Below are 23349 nucleotides of genomic sequence, written 5' to 3' on the forward strand. Positions count from 1 at the left end.
ACCACGCCATAATTTCTTCATGTCCCACATATTGCAGCTAGTTGGTTTGTCAGCATGAATATGACAACAATTAGAGCTCCCTGTTTGCCCCACCCCATGCTTTCTTTCCTCCACAGTCATTCAATGACAAGCGTAAAAACAACTTCATCTTTACACGAAAGTTCCCATTCTACAAGAACAAGGAGTTGGGTGAGCAGGATGGCAGTGATTCAGAACGTAAGTAGGCTTGAACACACACACACACTGACACAGGTACACACACCGACACAGGTACATATAGGTGACATATAGGTTGTGGAGACGTGTGCAGGGATAGGGTTTTCATGGAGGTCCCCCTCCTATCTTTCTTTCTTTTTTCTCTCTCTGTTGGCTCTGGTGCAGTGATGGTGTCTGGGTGCTCAGATCAGGATCAACACTGTGGTTCCTCAAAAACTACCCCGGCCATCATCTATCACAAAGTTGTCCAATAGTCCCCCGTTATCTGATATGACTTTTAATTTTTTTTTAAATACAGTTTATGACTGGTTATGACCGGTTCAGGCTGGTCGTCTTGTGTCTGAACTGAGACAGATGATCTGAGCTCGGCTAACTAATCTTGCCTTTCAGGATTTCACAGCTTCCCCTCTTTAATGCCACTTACCTCTTCCTTCCACCTTTCTGGCTATCCCTGCCCTGTCTCCTTGTCTTTGCTCTCTTGGGACGGCCATGTAGGACATCCCAGGAATAGGTGACGACGGGTATGGGACGAAGACGCTGAGTAAGTTGGTTGAGGAATGGTCCTGTCTGTACAGTCAAGCAACACTCCCCTCCCCCCAACACATTTCTCTTTTGACTTTGTGTTTGTTTCCTCCCTCATTATTTTTTTGTTCCCTTATTGACTCATTTTGATAGCCTGTTTGCATGCTTCAGTATGACCTCTCAGTTTGGGTCCTGGTTGTCTTGATTTCTGTCACCTCCCATCCTAACTCTGACATTGTTTGCAAGTCACAAAAAAGAAAGATATAAAAAAAGTGTTTGAGTTGTCTGGAAATACATTTTGTGTTTTTATCATGTAACTAGTCTGTTCATAGTCTCTTTCTATAACAGACACAGCTGTTTGGGTGTACTCTTGGGCAGCTGAATGTGATCACCTATTTTTAGGCCAGCATGCTGAGGTGTTTGTACTGTCAATGCTGTGTATATTTGTGCCTTTTAATTATTTCACATAGTAAATTTAGAATGTTCGCTGTAATCTATGATCCATGATCTTCCTGTATTTTGATGCATTGTTGAATCCCATGAAAATATGAGGTGCAAAGTGGAAGGGAAAGGTGCTCTTGCCTCCCATTTCTTGCTAGCTACGGTAGTCTTTTAGCCCTTTACACTCGTACCCATATACTGGTTCAAAATTGCATATTTGGGCACTAATAAGCAGGGGTTGGAACCAAAATTATGAACAGAACCACCATTTGTTTTTGTTCTGTTTCACTGTTCCAACCAGCAAAATAAAATTCTGAACCGGTTCAAATCCCCAAAAAGTACCGGTTTATATCGTTCCATTCTGTTCCTTTTTTAACCTATGAAATCAACCGTTTTTTACATTTAGCTCATTAAATTACTTCACCATTCAGTGTGAATACAGCAGGCAAGCTAGTTGTTCACATGCGTGATGGAAAGACAAGTGTAGCCTATGGCGCAAGATGCGACTGAAATTTGGCGGGTGGGGAGAGAGCAAGTGATGGTTGAAGAGGAGGCTTAAAGCTCTGGGCATCTTGTTATGACATGTATTATCTGAATTAGGTCCACAGAATTATACCTAAGAGGAGTGGCTTCTATGGAGGAACTTTGAATGTCCTTTGAGCTAGCTAGCTAACAAGCTTGAGCTAGCTAGCAAACAAGTTTGTGTGTGCAGAGCGGCACCTGAATTAAAAACACGTCTTAGCTTTTTGTAGTTAATAAATCCAACCGAAATGTGATAACTAGGCCTATAGTATCCTTACCTACATAGCATTGAAAAACTTAATCCGTTCTTCTTTAGCTATTTCATTAAAACATCAGTACAGTAGCCTATGTTTCTGAGGGGGAAGGGGCAGGTAGCCTAAACACGCATACACACACTGGCAACAATTTTTTCCAGCATGCAGGCAGACATTGTAATAGATTTATAAGTGATAGAGTGAGGGCTTTGCATAGGCACTTTGTTATGTTTTTTTGTGGGACTAGAATAAAAATGCCTGGAACGTAAAATAACGTTATTATCCTGTTCCCATCCTTTTAAAATAACGGTTCCATTCCGGAACAGTATGGATCACTTTCGTTCCCGGTTCCGTTTCTGTCCCCCCCCCAAATTTAAAAGGTTTTCGGTTCTGTTACCTGAACCGGTTCCAACCCCTGCTAATAAGCACCTAAATTGGAACGTGGTGGCTGTACAGTAATATGCTATACATGACATCAGAGCTCTGGCTCTGTGCTTTCACAAGGCTGTATGGGTTTTGACTGACAGCTGTTCTGAACTTGAGCACAGCGCAACAAGAAGTTGCTCCCATCCCTCCCGCTAATTGGGCAACTTTTGAAAATGTTTTGTTGAGTGAGGAAAATGCTGTAAATTAAGATCACTCGATGTATTTTGAAAGGTGAGACATTGAGGATAATAATAAATACCGCTTTGATGTCATACAAGCAAGCCAAACATGTGCACTTCACATCTCCAAATCATAAATCTCATGTCATATACAGTGTCAACGTTTATGATCACTATGTTTGATATACAGTTACAAGATGACATGGCATCATAACCTGGGTTGTTCTGAATGACTCCTTTCTATGCGCACCAAAATTACAATCTGTTTTTCTGAATTGCTTTGTGAAAGCCTAACTTATAACTTAGCTAGTCATGTTGGTAATAGAACAAGCACACCTGACCGAGATTGTGATTTATAAAATGGACCGTTTTTAGATTGCGTAAACAACAACAGTAATTGTGTGATGGGGATGAAACAACTACAACTACAAGTGTGCTTGCTCTAGTTCCTCAACGGCACAGATAGGAGAGCTCAGAAAAGTACCTTCGAGTTGAAGATTCTTTGAGTCATAAGTGTATTGAAATTGCTTAGGAACTGTGCACACATTTTCCCGTTATCTTCAAACGGTTACTTTTCCATTGATACCATGGTTATGCATATGCTTTTCATATGGAATTCTGTAAGAAACATTTAAATTTAGCCCTATCCATGAGCCAAATCCCATGAGTGTAAAGGGTTAAAGGTTTTGTTTTACTGCAATGGACACCCATCTTTTGTAATGTTAGCTTTCTCCTCTTTTTTATATAACTATTATCTTGCTGTGTTTAATCCCTATCCTTGGATCAGAATACAAATAGATGCAGAATAAAATCATGTTGGTACTTTCTTGCACATACTAACCAATCAACTTATACAAAAAAATTGGAAATCAATCAATCCGCCATCATTAACACAATGGAAATATCTAATGATTTATTATTGCAATTGCATGGGCAAAATTGGTACAATTTAAGGCCAAGTGGCAAACCATAATGCAGCCACTAGGGATGGGGGTGTGAACATGCGGGTCTGGCCAGATGAGATGTAGCCATTATTTGTGTGCATCCGTAAATTGTTGTTTGTATCTGGAGTAAAAAAATCGATAAAATACAAATCTACTTAGCATGCACTCTAAAAGCAGAACCAATTAGATACAGCTGTACCTTTACTGTGAGTTGCCAGATAACACTTCATATAGATTTTATAGATGTTATGCTGAAGCGTTGAAACTAAAGCAGGACAAATATTGTGTTATAGTAGAAGGTTAAATTAATCCTGGCAAAGAGAATGGGAAGGTTTTGAGACAAGCACACAATGTGATCATCCTCCCGAGAGCTACAGTCATGACCTAAATTAAATTAGGCCTATATTGACAATCTTTTGACGAGAGAAAATTATTTGCCCTCATAATATTCAAATGTATCGACCAAATAGTACAATGAAGCAATATAACTTGACACATCTCCCAACCCAAACTCTAAATGAAAACGCATCCACTGGTCATTACTGCAGGCGAGGGAAAATAACCTCGGTGTTTGTGTTTGTTTGGGATTATACGGATACTTGAAAAGGCTGTTTGCATAGTGCACTAGACAGTCACAATTTACTTCGAAAGCAGTATAAACTTTCTTGCCTTCTGTTGGGTGTTGTGTCACTACTCTTCGGCCACAATCAGTCTCAATCCCTTTTTTTGTATGGCACAATTTACATTGAGTGTTTTCATTGAATGCTTCTAATCACTTCTATATTCATCCAGATTGACATTTCTCCTGTCTTGGGACACTTGGTCAAGAGAATAAGCATGAACATGCATGTAATGTCCATTTTAGTAACTTTTCTGTTTTATAGTAACTATTTTAGTAACTGTTTTATGTCACCAGGGAGTCAAGAGGACACGATTCTCTCCTATGAGCCTGTCATTCGACAAGAGAGTGAGTACTCTTCCAATCTTTTACCAGAGTGGTCCTTGATAATGCACTATTTCAGTCAGTGAAACATTAGCTGCTTGCACATTGTCACGCTATATCCATGCACGCCAGTGTGTACAAGCACCACAGAGGTTTTAAAAATGAGACAATTGATTACTTCCTGTAACTCCCGCGAGGAAGATTCTGGAAAGTTCTTCCGTACTAGTTATTTACAGGAAGTAATCGCTTGTTGAGTCTCTAGACATGGAAACCTCTCTGGCACTAGTACGCATTGGCTTGCTCAGATATAGCGTGGGTGTTGTAGTGAAATTGCTTGCCCACATTTACTGTGGAGACTAATGCTCAGTGCACAGTTATAACCTATTATGTCTGTAAATTAGTCGATTGACACATTTTATCTTACAGTTAATTACGCCAGACCCGTCATAATCCTTGGACCAATGAAAGACAGAATCAACGACGACCTGATATCCGAATTCCCTGACAAATTTGGCTCCTGCGTGCCACGTAAGTCCCTCTACCATCACAAGGAGACCAGTGGCCGTATGTATAACGCTTCTCAGAGTAGGAGCGCTGATTTAGGATCAGTTTTGCCTCTTAGATCAAAATTGATAAGATTTCATGGACAGGGGGACCCTGGGCCCAGATTCACAAAACCTTCTTTGGAATACATTTCTACTTAACTGCCATTTTCTCCTTAAGTATAGACTTATGAAGAAAGTTAAGCAAAGTTGCTATTCCTCAATAAAGTTATTGGAAATGTTCATAAGTTTCTTCCTAAAAATAAAATTAAGAAGAAATGGAATTCTTGAAAATAATGTTTTAGGATCTTCTTGAAAATGTACTCAACTTTCGGACAGCTAAACCCTTGTCTTGTGACAACTGGATACTTTTGTAACCATGAATGTTTTCTTGCGCCACTGCCACAGACACAGTTGACTAGTGTTAGGGTTGCGAAAGTTCAACTGAGATAGGAACTGTAGCACACCTGAACTTGGTTAAAATAATTGTTTAATTCAAAAGTTAATAAATGGCAAATACAATTTCCGTATATACGGGTTCAATGTTTCATCACGCAGGATAAGACAGAGAACTGATTTGTTTCTGACAAAGATAGTATATTATACTCGTGACAGAGATTAGTTCCCACTTCCGAGCCGGCCTGTCAGAGTAGAGACTGGGCGTGGTTTAGACTTACCCAGCCTATCGTTGATGTTGGCACATAAGCTGGTCCCAGCTTCTTTGCGCTTTCTGGTGTCCTTTCATTGTTGCTGTGTGGATTACGCTCCCTCACCCCAGAGACTGGGGTCAGACAGTTTTATAACATTGTCTGAGATATCTGCACCTGTATACATTGTCCAATGTTCTCGCTCAAGGCTAACTACAGCTTCCCAGCTTCTTATCTGAGCTAACTGTTACTTCCAGCACACACACACAGACATCCAGGCGCCCAGACCAACAGTTTGTCAATATCCAATCACATATGATATAGTTGCTAATCACGTTTGTTATAGTATTGGGTTATAGTGCATGACTCAGAACCTCACATATGTTTTTCGTGCGTATAGTTGATCTGTTATTGTCTGGTCAGCAGTCTCCTGATTCACCCCCCTCCTGTGTCTCTCTAAGATTAGCACAGTCTCGTCACACAGTACAGCGCCCACACTACTGATACTTTGTTGCATACACACACATATTTCATACACACACACATTTCAGGCTGTGGCCTCATGGTTAGACAGAGCACTGGTAAGAGTAGAGACTAATGGAAAATGCAGGTTCACAAGAGTCAGCAATTCAAACTTTAATGCATAAGAAGCCCTACTAGCTTATAGTTAGTTAAGCATGTCAAAAAACCTTATAAAAACCCCACAATCCCCCGTTTGACACCTAAAAGGTGTCAACATAAACATTTTTGATTAACATAGACATTTTTTATTTTTTATTCCCCCGTTTGACACCTGTAAGGTGTCACAACCAATAAACATTTCATCCCTATTCCATATACTAGGTGGGCTCGTTACCACCCAGGAACTTATAACCTTCTTAGGGAGAACAGTGTTATTCATAGATCTCTTTACATAGAAATTTTGATTCCCCCTTTTGACACCCACAAGGGTGTCACTCATTATAGTAATATGTTAATAGCATTTCATGAAAATAATAAAAAGTTTATTATTAATTAATTAATTTATTTTATTTTTTAATCAACAAAGAAAAAATCAACAAATGATATACGCTAAGTTGCATTTCGACTCCTCCTTTTGATCTCAGAATACAAAGATTAAAAGAAACACACCTTTATTGTATAGAAAATAAAAACCATCTAGTCCACCCTGCTACCCCTAACAGGTACCAGGTTGGCTACCTCCCACCCAGGAAATGTAAACCTTGACATAAGGTAGGACAATATACAGGGTAAAAGATTACGAAGATATATTGTGAAGCAAAAAATAATGAATTAACACTAAAAATAAGCACATTTTTATTTCTATTCTTTTATAGCAAACCATGGATCCTCCTCTGTCAAGACAGTCTCAGCATCCCCCCGTGAGCAAGCAGTGGCATCATAACTGCAGCGTGCGCAACATCTGTAAAATATTTCCTCAAACATGGGATAATACATGCAGCACAGCACATTAATATAAGAAATACAATTATTACGGTCAGAAATCCAGTAACCATCAATGCAGTGTACTCACCAAACCAACCATCCAGCCAGGAGAACAGTCCACTCTCCTCCACACCTGCAAGACCCTTCATCCCCACAGATAACTTTTCCAACCCGCTCAGAGCTTTTGAAATGCTCCCATCCGGACTGGTATTGTTAGGGATAAACGTGCAACATTGTTCTCCAAACATTTTACAAACACCCCCCTGGTTGGCCAGAATCATGTCTAGTGCTAGTCTATTTTGTCTACTGGTTCGAGAGGTGGCATCCAATTGTTCAGCCATCCCTGTAAGTGCAGTGTGGGTGTAGTTAACAAATCATTGTTGATTATAGTAGATATAATTGATCCAGGCATTCTGCTTAGCATCAACAATAGCTGGGCCAATAATGGGCAATAAATGCCACAGGCCATCATTCCTGTTTAATGTCTGGAATTCGTGGGGAACCCCTATTGGGACCCCAACAGGTTGGTGTGGATGTTATCTGTACCCTTGGACCAAGGAGCGTCACGTTTCTGCCGTCTCCTGGGTTGGTCCCGAGCCTCTGTGTCATGTGCAGCTCCCAGGAGGTGGTTAGCTGTAACCTCAATAATAGGCAATGGTGTTATCAGACTGGCCAAAGCACATGTGCCCTGACAATCTCCTTTCAAAATGGGGGTCAACCGCCTGGCAGGTCCACACATCCACCATACATCAGCAACACCTCTAGTTAATAGTGACATTAGTCATGCAGGCAGTAGTAGGGAGCCTCCCATAGTCTATACCTCTACCTGTACCAGTGATACAGCTGTAATTTCCCCATATGCCTTAACCCCCCATGGTGTCTTCTGGGGAGGGACTTCTGGGAACACAAGACTCAGAGTTTTACACAGGGTTGAATTTGGCTTATTATAATAGAAACTTTCCAATATGCACATCCAACCTTTCCCATTGCTTAGGGCAAATGGGTGAGCAGCCAGAATAGGTCTGGCATGTCCACATACGACACAGTCCTTTCTATTAAGTGTTTTGGCTGTGTATCTCATATAGGCCAACCACATATTCTCCCTACCCTCATAACCAGTTTCAGTCCCCAATTGGTCACTATCTGAGATGTCTTTTACATTTATTACCTGTACCGGATTGGAGAGCTTAGGTGATGGCGTGGGACTTGGTCTTGAAGTGGTGGAGGAGGCCGGCTGAACCCCGGTCTGTTGGAACTGGTGGTGGCTCTGGCAGCACTGTGATGGTAACCATCCCCATCGTATCCCAATCAGACAGCTCAGTATTACAAGCAGTCCTGTAAAGCCCCACCCTCTCCCAGAGAACACATCATCAGCCAGAGATCAAGCAACACTTTCACTTCTATGAACGTACACAGTGATGAGAGGGCGGGGTCAGGGAATCTTCATTAAGGAGTTGATCCCCGAACTCTATTAGCAACGGTTCTTCTCCTTAACTCTGTGATCATTCGGCAGTGTCAGTGTGTCTCACCCTCCAAGTGCGATATGCCCCCAGGTCGAGTGAATCACCTTCTCCTTTAATTCACCTGTAATGCATAAAATCTTGGACATACAGGTTTGGTTAACAAACAGTTTCTCATTTGTTCTATCTGATTATATATTTAACTTCTATGCCTATTTGTTAGCTAGATTTAAAAAAAAAATTTTTTTTTAAAATTAGTTTATTATCCAATAGGCCCCATCCTATCCTTGACCACAATGTACCCATTTTTAAATTAGTTTATTATCCAATAGGCCCCATCCTATCCTAGACCACAATGTACCCATCTTTAAATTAGTTTATTATCCAATAGGCCCCATCCTATCCTAGACCACAATGTACCCATTTTTAAATTAGTTTATTATCCAATAGGCCCCATCCTATCCTAGACCACAATGTACCCATCTTTAAATTAGTTTATTATCCAATAGGCCCCATCCTATCCTAGACCACAATGTACCCATTTTTAAATTAGTTTATTATCCAATAGGCCCCATCCTATCCTAGACCACAATGTACCCATCTTTAAATTAGTTTATTATCCAATAGGCCCCATCCTATCCTAGACCACAATGTACCCATCCCCCTTTTGATACCTGGCTCTGGCCAGGTAACAACCTTACCTACTCTAAATAATGACTTAGGTAAGATTAGTAAAATATTCTTATGTTATGACATTATCATATAGGAACGCCCCTTACATTTGCCGCATATCCAATTCTCCCTTGGGCGTCCATTCATATCTATCCTTTTCCAATTATCTGTCAAGTGACTTATCTACTTTAAAATGTATCTGTGCTGCTTATATATGTTAAACCCCCTTTCTCCTATCTTATTTCACAGCCTATCTTGCTCATTTCCTGGTCCACCCTCCCCACTCTGCTCTCAAACCTTCAAGGTCTCAACAGTGCGGGGTAGACCCATCTGTCTGCCTTTTTCTAATAATAGTCAATAACAACTATGTGTTTCTTTGCAATATTAACTAAGTGTCTCACTGTTTTGACTTTATCTAAAATCATGGATTTAAAAATAACAACATGTCTTATAGTGTCAATCTCTAAAGTCCTTACATAACCTTAATAAACCTATCTCTATCCTATCAATAATCCTAAATCATCACATATGTCATATACCCCTGTCAATTTTAATACTATTTAAATAAAAATCTTCTAATGGCCAAAACAAATGCTAACCATATAAAATCCTTTCTTTACTAATAAGCTCTCTTTCCCTCCAGGATCACTCCTCTGAGAACTGAAACCTATTTCTTTACATTAATAATTTAAATGTTTATGTACTTTCCTGCCCTATTGGCTTAAAATATCTCCTGTTCAAACCTCAATGTATCATATCATCCCATATTTATTATCGATGACAAATGGGATTTTTTCTGTTGTAATACCAAATCAATAATAGCCAATTCAAAACCTTCATAGCCAATGTTTAAAAACAGAATCCTGACTCCTCAGTGGTTCAAACTACAATTATGTTCAAGAGCTATAAACTCTATTATGATTAATGTATCTCAAAACTAGTATCCCAAGTGACCACAAATTCATTATCTTCACTGCGCCCCCCCGTGGGTGATCAAACCACCGGAGAATGCAATGAAAACAGGTCAAAGGTTACACCACCCCCTTACATTCGTGTTCCATAAAGAACCCTTTATCATAAAAAATTCCCTTGTCTAAATAAAACTCAGAAAATAAAACACCTAATATTCCATATGAGTGTACCCCGTTAAGATATCTTGTCTCTGGGAACACGGAAACCCCTTAACCCAAACGTTTACTACAAAAACAAAACCTAATAATTATGATAATACCCTCAAATCATTCGTTTTAAATTTCCCCGATGTTTCATGTAACTCATTCACACAACTGTGATAAACGTGTACTGTCCCTTTAAAAACTCCCAGCCAGCCATACCAGTTTGCGGGCCGTTCATTGTTCCCCATAATGAAAACAGATCGCGTTTAGAATACGTTTACTTATTGTTCGAATTCTCTGGTGTTACCTAAACAAAAACCAATAACTTTTAGCCACTTTTGAAAAGTGAAGCAAAGCTATAATGCACGCATTTTCCCTCTAAATGACACAAACAATTTTTTCTGTCATAATTTGATACGGCCACACCCGGTGGGGAAAGTACAAATTGTATCCCGTTCCTCCAATAATACCCAATGCTAAATTCAACGTTGTGGTTAAATATACGGATTTGCCAATCATTATCAAATGTCGAATATACAGGTTTAGTAATTTTATCAAATAGATTAGTATAGTTCAAATAAAGATATGCGTTTACTAGCGCTCAACCTGTGTTCAGAACACAGCAACTTTCAACGAACTCTAAATCATTGTTGACTAACTGCAACAGGCAATAGTACGGGTTCGATAAACCAAACACAAATTATCACAAAGGTTGGATCTTGGATAGAATTTACAACGGCAATCAACATCTCTTAATCAAAACCATACTGCCAGAAGTATAGAAAATAATTTACCTGAACAATGGCCGAATCCATTCGAGTAACGTAATCGTGTATTCTACCTAATGACGTTGTTTTACGTCGTTACAAAACAAATCATCCTGTGTCTAGCAACGTACTCAGAAAATTAGTAGCCAATACAATACCAAAAATAACTGTCTTATTCATGCCTCTAGGCAAAACATCTAGTTACTCCAACTGAGTTTAGCAGCAAAACTATCGTATAAGTAAAATCAACTTCTCAACTTTCTCCACTCCAAAGTGTAAACTTACCATATACTTCGCTAAATTTATATCGCATGTCAGCCAATCCATAACAATAATAACATTAGTCTGTAAATTTAACCTAAATAAGTTATTAAATGTATTCTCTCTACTCCGAATTGGTTTTAAGTTTTTCTCTATGTCACCAGCATTCAAACAGGCTCCCCGTCGACTGGGAGACCGTTGAGTGTGGCAATGCTGCCCTCTTCTGTCCATTCTCTGTACAGCTCTCCACCCAGTCTATTCAACCTTCTCAATTTGAGCCATATTAGTTTCTTATTATAACTTTTGTTTTATAATTTTTGTTTTTATCTGTTATTACCTAGTTAGACTAGAGTGTCCGTGACAAATAATATGTGATTATAGTACGTGGTTAATGTGTGACTTAAGTATATATGACTATGTAATCTACATGCATGACCTCACTTTCTGTTATTATAGTAGCTTGACACAGTTAAAACGAACAGTTCAATCATAAAGCAAAAACAATCATACAGTGAATCTTATCTTATCTCCAACACGTCTTATTCAATCAGTGAATCTTATCTTATCTCCAAAACACTGCCGTAGGTAATATGTGCACATAAACCCATCTTATCTTATCTCCAATGTTTTGCCGTTCACTTGTTACAGGGAACATGTCTTATACAGTGAATTGCCGTCGAGGGACCACCTAGACTTATCTTATCTCCAATTCTTCTGCCTTTCCCTGGACTATGTTGCCGTCCACTTTAAACATAAATCGACAATTTATTTTATTTCCAACACCCCACATAAAAATCTGTGAATCCGGTATATTGCCGTTCCATTATTAGAATCTTATCTTATCTCCAATATTCTGTCATTCACGGTGGTTAATGTTGCCATTGTCCTCACTCACTTCCCTAATCTTATAGACATTTGAGACAACCCTAGCTTATATACATACACACACACAATCAGGCTTTTAATTTCACGTCATACAGTCATTCCATTGTTATTCTGTTGGCCAATTGAAAATGCATTCGCCATCAAGTAGTACGTAATGAAATAATACGTAGTTCGTTTTATCCTTACTTTACTGTAATGAACATATAGTTCGAAAATTTAGTAACTTACACCAGTTAGGTTTTCTCACAAAATAAATTTGGTTAACGTCAATATGCAGAATTTCAGTTTTGAAACAATAGGCTCTGCTTACCTGCTTTAGTAGACCCGGGCTTTTTGTGAGAGGACCCCGTCTGGCGACAGTCTAGGCCAAAGGCTGGATGACTCAATGTCCAGCGAAGTTCCCTCAGATCACGTCGGGGTCACCAATTGTTAGGGTTGCGAAAGTTCAACTGAGATAGGAACTGTAGCACACCTGAACTTGGTTAAAATAATTGTTTAATTCAAAAGTTAATAAATGGCAAATACAATTTCCGTATATACGGGTTCAATGTTTCATCACGCAGGATAAGACAGAGAACTGATTTGTTTCTGACAAAGATAGTATATTATACTCGTGACAGAGATTAGTTCCCACTTCCGAGCCGGCCTGTCAGAGTAGAGACTGGGCGTGGTTTAGACTTACCCAGCCTATCGTTGATGTTGGCACATAAGCTGGTCCCAGCTTCTTTGCGCTTTCTGGTGTCCTTTCATTGTTGCTGTGTGGATTACGCTCCCTCACCCCAGAGACTGGGGTCAGACAGTTTTATAACATTGTCTGAGATATCTGCACCTGTATACATTGTCCACTGTTCTCGCTCAAGGCTAACTACAGCTTCCCAGCTTCTTATCTGAGCTAACTGTTACTTCCAGCACACACACACAGACATCCAGGCGCCCAGACCAACAGTTTGTCAATATCCAATCACATATGATATAGTTGCTAATCACGTTTGTTATAGTATTGGGTTATAGTGCATGACTCAGAACCTCACATATGTTTTTCGTGCGTATAGTTGATCTGTTATTGTCTGGTCAGCAGTCTCCTGATTCACCCCCCTCCTGTGTCTCTCTAAGATTAGCACAGTCTCGTCACACAGTACAGCGCCCACACTACTGATACTTTGTTGCATACACACACATATTTCATACACACACACATTTCAGGCTGTGGCCTCATGGTTAGACAGAGCACTGGTAAGAGTAGAGACTAATGGAAAATGCAGGTTCACAAGAGTCAGCAATTCAAACTTTAATGCATAAGAAGCCCTACTAGCTTATAGTTAGTTAAGCATGTCAAAAAACCTTATAAAAACCCCACACTAGCGGACATTTAAATTAACAATAATAATTAACAATATTCTAGAAGTATTAAATAGCTAGCGTTAGCTCGTTAATTTGCCAAGAAGAACTTGGCTAACTTAGCTAACGTTAATGTTGTTAACTATGTTGGCTAATGTTGTTATGCGTTAGCTAGCTATCTATCTTACCGGTCACGCAGTCCCTCTACCACGGCCTCTCCTATCATGGACAAAACCTTCTCCTCCAGCTGGTCCACATGAATGGTTGCTACCCCTCCCCCCCCTCCCCCCCCCCCTCCCGGCTGCTTCAACTCCCTGCTTCTCTCAACTCCCTTCTTAGCAGCCGACTTGATGTCGGACCACTGTCCCTTGCTATCCCCCCGACGGTAGAGACAGACTTGGGCACTCTCGCCATCCTGTCTTTTGGTCTCTGCAGTGACCCTGCAGTTTTTCGAGTCTCCCCAACAGCAACCTTTTCCTGGCTGCTATTTCCTTCACCATCACTTCAAGCTCTTGTTTGCTGATGTTTTTTTTGCGCTTTCCTTGATTATCCATTTTTGTTTTGATATAGCTAGTCTGATGGCTATAATGTGTGAAAAAGTTTGTTTTTGTGTATAAAGGGTTTGCGAGCCAACAACAACAACAACAAAAATTCTCGAGACATAAACAAAACGGTCCCGTGTGGCTCAGTTGGTAGAGCATGGCGCTTGCAACGCCAGGGCTGTGGGTTCATTCCCCACGGGGGGACCAGGATGAATATGTATGAACTTTCCAATTTGTAAGTCGCTCTGGATAAGAGCGTCTGCTAAATGACTTAAATGTAAATGTAAATGATAAAGCAGATGAATAAATGTAATAAAATGGAAATATTAAAACTTTATTATAGTGGGCCAAATCCTATCATCCCTGTCACATAAGCTTAGTTATTGGTTTCAAGCATGTCGCTAATGTCAATGCCACAAAGGAGGATAGTTCTTAGGAAAGATATTTACGAAGTTCTTCAGAAAACTATGAATTCCTAAGAACATTTTGAGGAATTGCACTTACGAAATATCTTATGGACTTCTTTTTTTTTTCCGTAAGTAGTGTTTTGTGAATCTGGCCCCTGATCCTAGATCAGCCCTTATACTCTGAGACGCTGGATACATATGGCCCCAGTCTACCAGGCTGTGTCAGGGTGGACACAGTTGCTGCATCAAGAATACATTGTGTGATCATGTGTCCTTGTGATTAGCTCTCCCTAATACATTCCACTGTGCTGCCAATATACCATTGTAGTTTTATTTTATACCCATCTCCGTCATTTGCTATGTTGTTATAGTGTTTGATTCATTATCTTTCCTAATTTCTCACCAAAAAGCTATTAATTTCCCCCTTACATGTTTTGTTGGGTTCTTTGATTTGTATTATACATACTTGGTTAAATTATCCAGAGATGATTTGTTGATGACAATAATAATGTAGGATTTTATTATACCCTGCTATTCACATGTGCAATTCTATTGAACTATTAAAGGGGAAGTTCAGGATTTTAGAATTTGACGTTAAATGTCTCCTCATGCTGAAAGTAGTCTATAGACCAGGAGAAACTGTAATCCATGGTTTGGTTTTTCTTGAAAAAATTACTATAAACTTCAGCTACCTTTAGCCACAGCTAGGTAATAATCAATGGAAGTTTATTTTTATTTTTATGGCCAACTGAGAAAGGCAAAATCCAACAAAAGCTATGGCAACAAATCCAAATAAATGTGGATTTTGTTTTACATATAACAGGATTTGGAGTTTTGGCTGTAGACCAGATACTGTTTATGTATAGTATCTCTACTGTAGTGTGACCATACTACTAAGTTCAAAGGTTCATGGACAGTAGAGTGCTTCTGGCATTTTACTCTAAAACCATTTTTCATACATTTCTCATTGGTACACCATTAATATGGTCTCACAATCCAATTATTTTGCACATACAAGCCTCATAGCAGGCCTATGATTCATTCCTGGAAAATGTTTGGATCCTCATGAGAGTTTTTGCTCCTGTTTGATTTTGGTAATCAGGAGACTGAACGTAATGTAATGAAAATAATCTTGAAAACGTGGATTTTTGGGACAGTATTAAAAGTGGACTAAGTAAGGGATAATCAACGAGGGGCTATGCATTCTATGGAAAATAATGAACAACGTGGAAGGTGTGTAGCGCGTCGTGGAACTGACCTTCCACAGAGTTGCATTATTTTCCAGAGAACGCATAGAGCCTCAAGTTGATTATCCCTTTTATACCATGGCTATAATTTAACACATGTGCCGCTAGAAATGTGTTCATTTGCTGGAAGAAATGTGTTCAACATCCACTGAAGTAGCTCTAGAATGCCCTTCAAGTCAATCAGAAAGGAGTATTCAACAATGCCATTGTATAATTAAACAATAAGGCACGAGGGGTGTGGTATATGGCCAATATACCACAACTAAGGGTTGTTCTTAGGAACAACGCATCGTGGAGTGCCTGGACACAGAACCTTAGCCGTGGTATATTGGCCATATACCACAAACCCCCGAGGTGCCTTATTGCTATTATAAACTGGTTATCAACATAATTAGAGCAGTAAAAATAAATGTTTTGTTATACCCGTGGTATACGGTCTGACATACCATGGCTGTCAGCCAATCAGCATTCAGGGCTCGAACCACCCAGTTTATAATGAGGAATATTTACAAACAATTGTTTGAGTTATATGCCCTTTTAAAAACAGTTTTTCAGTATAACGATAGTATTTCATATTATTGTATATTTCAAAGAACTGTCTTCTTGATGTCATATTTTTATTTTGATCGTCATTGTTTTGATTTGGTTTGTTTTAATTTATTTATCTTTTTATTCCATCTATTTTTAAAACAATGTAAAGCGGCTAACTGTTCAGGGCAGCCAGGTAAGTGAGCCCCTTAGTTGCTGGTATACAGAATGTAGTGTAACTAAGTTATTGGTTAATACAATATAGTGAAAGGAAGTAGAATATGTTCCACACTGTTGTAAGTAGTAGATTGAAAATGGACTTAGAGTAGAAATTGTAGTATTGACATTTAAAAATACTCAAAATGCCTCTCTATACATAGTTACCAGGAGATCTACAGATTCATTGTGGGGAATGGGTAGATTTCCCTTCTCACTTGTAAATCTACACATTTTTTAACAGTGCGATGGAGAATCTATAGATTTCCCGGGGAATCGCTAGATTTCCCTATTTTACACATTTACCGTAACACATATACCAAAAGTCATATTGAACAAAATGCACATTTACAGTATCAGTAACAGTTAGACTGGGTTTACATTCAAATCACCCTGCAAACACCAGATCTTAGCTTAGCTGCACTACTTTTTATGCTTTCAAAACACTATCATGGTATTTTGAAACATTTTCAGTGCATAATTAATTAGAGTTTGTTTACACAAACAGGTATAATATTTGTGTTTATGTACAGTATCTATACTGTAGTCACACTGTTCCTGCTTATGTAACTATAATGTAAATAAAAGGTTTTACCCTTCGATCACACCGACAGCGTCATTGCATTTTGGTACACCAGAATTACATTCATTTCCAATGCAGCATTTGACTTGCAGCATTGAATTGCAGAGGCAGTTGCAGTGCGATCTGTGTGGTGCATACTCTGAATTTATCGAACGTATGCGTCAAACTGTATGTGTAGACGGTTTGACAGAAATGGTAGCAGAAGGTGAATGTTGAACTTTTGTTGCACACATATCCAGATGATGCTGCGTACTATTTTGTGCAAGGACGCTATCGGTGTGTTCGAAGTGTGGGATGTAGTGCCTTCTGAGATACTTCTAAGTTGTTAAACCGATCACTATACGCCCTCTATACGCCCTCTATAACTCGCTTATCAAAAAGTTGCACATTCAGTTAAACAGTTTCCTCCCTTTACATTGTACTTTCTGTATTATTTTACCTTATTGTCTTCTCCTCTTGCACCAAAGATACCACTCGGTCGAGGAGGGACTACGAGGTCGATGGGCGGGACTACCATTTTGTAATGTCCAGAGAGCAGATGGAGCAGGACATCCAAGAGCACAAGTTCATTGAGGCGGGCCAGTACAACGACAATCTATATGGAACCAGTGTTCAGTCGGTCAAATATGTGGCTGAGAGGGTGAGTGTCACTGTCATTGAGATATACTGTATTTAGGCAGTGTGTTTTCGACAGGCAGAAAATTAATGGTGGCAGTGCGCTAATCCAATGTTAACTTTTATGGCTTTTCCTAATGCCTCGATCACACCGACAATGTTATTGCTTTTTGGTACACCAGAAGTACATTCATTTCCAATGGAAATGTTCTGTGTGGTGCATACTCTGAATTTATCGAACGTATGCGTCAAACTGTATGAGTCGACGACTTGACAGAAATGGTAGCGGAAGGTGACTGTTGAACTTTTGCGCAAAAGTGCTATCAGTGTGATCAAGGCATAACCATTTCCTTAATTAACTTCACTGAAACGTTTTGTTGTTGTTCTATTTTACGATCTTGTCTCATCGCTGGAACTCCCCAACGGGCTCGGGAGAGGCGAAGGTGGAGTCATGCGTCCTTCAAAACATGACCCACCTAACTGCGCTCCTTTACACCCGCCAGCTTAACCCAGAAGCCAGCCGCACCAATGTGTCGGAGGAAACACTGTTCAACTGGCGACCGGGGTCAGCGATGCAGTGCCTTAGACCGCTGAGTCACTCAGGAGCCCCCACTGAAACTATATCTAACCTAATTTCTAATTCCTTAGCCTAACCTTAACCCTACTACTACCTTAATACATATCGACCCCTATGCATTAACTTAAAAAAAATTCTGCTGGTCGAAAATACACTTCCATATTTAACACTATTCAGGTTCCATTTAACTCTGTGGTTGTAGCATTGTGTTGATCTATATTTAATCCAGACAAAATTTGTTTTTGTGTGTGATGTAACCACACAAAAAGATCATACCAATATTTTTATTTTATTAGACCAATTTCAGAATTTTAAAATGTGGGTCTGTGTGTCTTATTGGATGAATAACTAAAAGGACAAATAACTAAAAGGACAACCATGGTCTCCAAGCATATCTATTCCTTTGTATGTGTTATATACCTCTTCTAATAAAGTATTATGTCAGAAACAGTTATTTGACTCAATCAATGACATTATGTAAATTCACTGATATACACTGAGTGTACAAAACATTAAGGTTACCTTCTCTTTCCATGACATAGACTGACCAGGTGAATCCAGGTGAAAGCTATGATCCCTTATTGATGTCACTGGTTAAATCCACTTCAAATCAGTGTAGATAAAGGGGAGGGGACAGGTTAAAGAAGGATTTTTAAGCCTTGAGACAGTTGAGACATGGATTGTGTATGTACCATACAGAAGGTGAATGGGCATGACAAAATATGTAAGTGCCTTTGAACGGGGTATGGTAGGCGCACCGGTTTGTGTCAAGAACTGCAACGCTGCTGGGTTTTTCACGCTCAACATTTCACCGTGTGTATCAAGAATAGGCCACCACCCAAAGGACATCCAGCCAAATTTACACAACTGTGGGAAGCATTGGAGTCAACATGGACCAATATCCCTTTGCAATACTTTCGACACCTTGTCCTGACGAATTTGGTATTTTATTAGGATCCCCATTAGCTGTTGCAAAAGTAGCAGCTACTCTTCAAATCAGTGTAGATAAAGGGAGCTGTTCTGAGGGCAAAAGGGGGTGCAACTCAATATTAGGAAGGTGTTCCTAATGTTTTGTACACTCAGTGTATACTGTATAGAGTATGTACGTGTATAAACTGTCTCTTTCCTCTGTCAGCAGGGTAAACACTGCATACTGGACGTGTCAGGGAATGCCATAAAACGACTACAAGTAGCACAACTCTATCCCATTGCCATCTTTATAAAGCCTAGGTCCATTGATTCATTAATGTGAGTTCTCTCATATCCTAACTCATGAAAATATTACATAGCAGATGTGTTTATTATGGATATCCAATACAGGGGAAGGAGCTGACATCATTAAATTGAGTGCAGAATACATTTTTAAGTGGGAGGGGGTAAATCAGGCAATTAAGTGGAAATGGGAGTTGAATTGACAAATACCACATTAACTTAATTAACTTAATTCATAGTCCATACATGTGGAAATGTAGTTGCAGAGATTAAAACCTTTGGGACCGGTTTCCCGGACACAGATTTAAGTCTAATCCTAGATTTTCAATGGAGATTCTGCATTGAGCTTGCTTTTTAGTCCAGGACTAGGCATAATCTGTGTCTGGGAAACCTCACCATGGTGTCTGATGCCTCACAACAAACCTTTGTTCCCAGGGAGATGAATAAGAGATTAACAGAAGAGCAGGCCAGGAAGACATTTGACCGTGCCATGAAGTTGGAGCAGGAGTTTGGCGAGTTTTTCACAGGTACAATATCCATGAGTAAAGATGCACAATGTTCCTCTTTTTAGACAAACGAGATATGAAAGTTGTAGTCTCAATCCTTGTTAATGTATACAGTTCTGGGGCCTCATTTCTCAAGCCTCTGTGGATTCCAAAAAAATTGGCCTACATGGAGATTCTACAATTAGATGGGAATTATGATCATTATTAATGTTCATCATTTCAATGATAAAACAGATCCATACTGTAATTCTGCATATGTGAATGAGCATTACAAGCCTGCCTGGATAATGCCCTTCATTCACCTTTTATGGTGACAAATTACACCCTCATTTGCTGTATGGTTAGGAACTTTTAGAACTAAGCCACGGTAGTAAAAAAAACAAAAGAGCAGGTGTTAGCAGAATGTTTTAATCTTTTGCAGTGACTTTTTCAACCTTAACCTGTGGGACCACAATGTGTTCTATGGGTGCAATTTATTATTATCACTAACAGTATGTACATGACAAAAAAATATTTATATTAGAAAATGATTTATAATTGGTTAGATCTGCCTGTACTGAATGTATCCCCTTGTTTTGCAGCACTTGTTCAAGGAGACACCTTAGAAGACATTTATAACCACTGCAAAATGGTGGTAGAGGAGCATTCAGGACCCTACATCTGGATCCCATCAAAAGAGAAATTATGAGAACACACCACTTTGGCAGGGATATTGGACTGCTAGATTCCCAACATACTTTGTAACATATGTTCAACTGTAATGGTAATTTATATTGTTCATAATTATAGCCAATTAATATTATTTTTTTCTTATAGTTTATTTTTTTTCCACTTTCAATATGAATGTTCCTGAATGTACACCACAACGTTTAAGAAACATTTTTGGCCTGAAAACATTGACTGTTTGTATATTTCATGTTTTTATTTTAAAAAATGCTAAGGAAATTTAATAAACAAGGGCATGTGTTCACGTCGACACTGCGTGGAATTTCATATGAATATTCGAAGATCGCCACGCCAATGAAGGAGGGGAAGGAAATAATATCAGCTTCTTTTGCTTCTCTCCACGCAACAGCTAGCACTTTGTGTCCTCCGACACTAACCTCACATCAGTAGTTGACATTTTGTTTGACTTTAGCATCTATGGGCCTTGGACACAGTTCATCGTAATCCGCCTATTTTTACGTTCTTATTCTTTTTTGAATCTAGATTTGTTTGAAAATGTTTTCTTTGAATAAGAATTCTCCTCAACTGTATTGTTTTTTGTTGTTGTGCGGATTATTTCTTAAAAAATACAATTATTGTTAAGATGCTTTGATTAGAATGAATAATTAATGGGTAAATCTACATTTAGGTGTAGGAAATGTGACATTATATTTTGCTATTTATATTGATAGAGGGCACAACAGCACAAAGTATTTATTATGAAGATATATAACTTTGATTAAAAAATAAATAAAAAATCTGATCTTAATTGTTTAACATAGTGTCTGGTAGATTTAGAGATGATGGGGTTGTTATTTGAGAGTAAATGGAAAACTACAGGTCCCAAGTCCTTTGAGGACTAATAGTAAGTAATGCACTGTGGTGAGCCTAAAGTCTTAATCCGTATATTCACAAAGCAGCCTAATGATAACTTTGCCACTTAGGAGCAATTCTTATTAGAATTCTGTCATTTTTCCCATAAGTGTAATACATTTTCTGAAAGTAATTCACAAACTTAATCATTTGTGAAGGGGCATATTCTCACTTTGCACACGTTTGCCACAAACTTCCCAACATTTGAATTCCCAGTGGCCTAGTGCAGCAGCTGGAAAGTGTCTGAAGTGAAGTTTTACAAATGAAAAGTAAGTATCATAATGAATTACAGTAGGCCTATAACCAAATGCAATGTGCTTTGTTACTTTCTTTTCATTCATGAAACACATTTTGGGATTTTGATGAATGGAGGCGCCTGTGTCCGTTCAATTATTTAAAGAACTATAGTCTTGTATATCGGTTACAATTAAAGTAAATTAAAAGGATTAGTATAAAGTATAAATATGGAATAGTATAAACATTTGATTGACGTTTGATTGACGTTTATCAATCTTATTTTATTTAGTGAATGCTGAAATGACAATATGCCCCTAACAGAGCTCTTAGTTTAGGAGTGGTGGAGAGGACTTCTAAGGGCTTAAGAATTTTCTTAACTGTCAGCTTTTTCCATTACCAAGCTTAGACATATCAGCCTATTAAAGATCTTAAAAGACTAAAATATCTTGTGCCAATATTGCATTGATGCATCATTGACTAGGCTACTAGCTACTACTAACATTAGACAACATTTAAGTTTTCGAAAATATTACAAAATCCCACGTTTTTGTGTATCTGTTTCACACATATCCATGAGCTTTTAAGGAAAAAAAGATAAGAGGTCCATGTTGTAAGTTCATCATATGTTGTAAAAAAACAAAGAGCCTTACGGATTTGTCAAATAGAAGTCATGTAGGATATTGTTATTGTCATCGCTCCAAGGTGGCACCATGCAAAAGTGGTCGAACTCGAAATTGAGTGCACTTTAACCATAGTTTCTCACATGTGATGAAGTGGATGAATATAGTAATGCATATCCTATAACATGTTGTAGGCCTACATGTAAGTGAAGCCTACATATGAATATACTAATGATAGCCTATACTAATGTCTCCTCGCCAGCAGAGGGCGTAATCACTCTATGGGTAGGCTCCACCAGGCTATCATTAGTGAATATCAAATCAAATGTATTTATAAAGCCCTTCTTACATCAGCTGATGTCACAAAGTGCTGTACAGAAACCCAGCCTAAAACCCCAAACAGCAAGCAATGCAGGTGTAGAAGCACGGTGGCTAGGAAAAACTCCCTAGAAAGGCCAAAACCTAGGAAGAAACCTAGAGAGGATCCAGGCTATGAGGGGTGGCCAGTCCTCTTCTGGCTGTGCCGGGTGGAGATAATAACAGACCATGGCCAAGATGTTCAAATGTTCATAGATGACCAGCAGGGTCAAATAATAATAATCACAGTGGTTGTCGAGGGTGCAACAGGTCAGCACCTCAGGAGTAAATGTCAGTTGGCTTTTCATAGCCGATCATTCAGAGTATCTCTACCGCTCCTGCTGTCTCTAGAGAGTTGAAAACAGCAGGTCTGGGACAGGTAGCACGTCCTGTGAACAGGTCAGGGTTCCGTAGCCGCAGGCAGAACAGTTGAAACTGGAGCAGCAGCACGGCCAGGTGGACTGGGGACAGCAAGGAGTCATCAGGCCAGGTAGTCTTGAGGCATGGTCCTAGGGCTCAGGTCCTCCGCCGAGAAAAAGAAAGA

General features: G+C 39.1%; 1 protein-coding gene across 1 annotated transcript in view; it reads left to right on the forward strand.

Annotated features, from left to right (window-relative positions):
- Nucleotides 1-21487, forward strand: part of LOC120056955 (disks large homolog 2) — a 166182-nt gene extending 144695 nt beyond the window's left edge. The window contains exons 16-22 of the mRNA XM_039005263.1: nucleotides 117-216; nucleotides 4421-4471; nucleotides 4874-4975; nucleotides 17571-17743; nucleotides 19431-19543; nucleotides 19943-20034; nucleotides 20595-21487. Of these exons, the coding sequence (XP_038861191.1) occupies nucleotides 117-216; nucleotides 4421-4471; nucleotides 4874-4975; nucleotides 17571-17743; nucleotides 19431-19543; nucleotides 19943-20034; nucleotides 20595-20701 (738 nt within the window). The 3' untranslated portion in view covers nucleotides 20702-21487. The remainder of the gene's footprint in view (nucleotides 1-116; nucleotides 217-4420; nucleotides 4472-4873; nucleotides 4976-17570; nucleotides 17744-19430; nucleotides 19544-19942; nucleotides 20035-20594) is intronic.
- The last annotated feature ends 1862 nt before the right edge of the window (nucleotides 21488-23349 follow it).

This window comes from Salvelinus namaycush, chromosome 12, assembly GCF_016432855.1.
Source record: "Salvelinus namaycush isolate Seneca chromosome 12, SaNama_1.0, whole genome shotgun sequence".
NCBI classification, from domain to species: domain Eukaryota; kingdom Metazoa; phylum Chordata; class Actinopteri; order Salmoniformes; family Salmonidae; genus Salvelinus; species Salvelinus namaycush.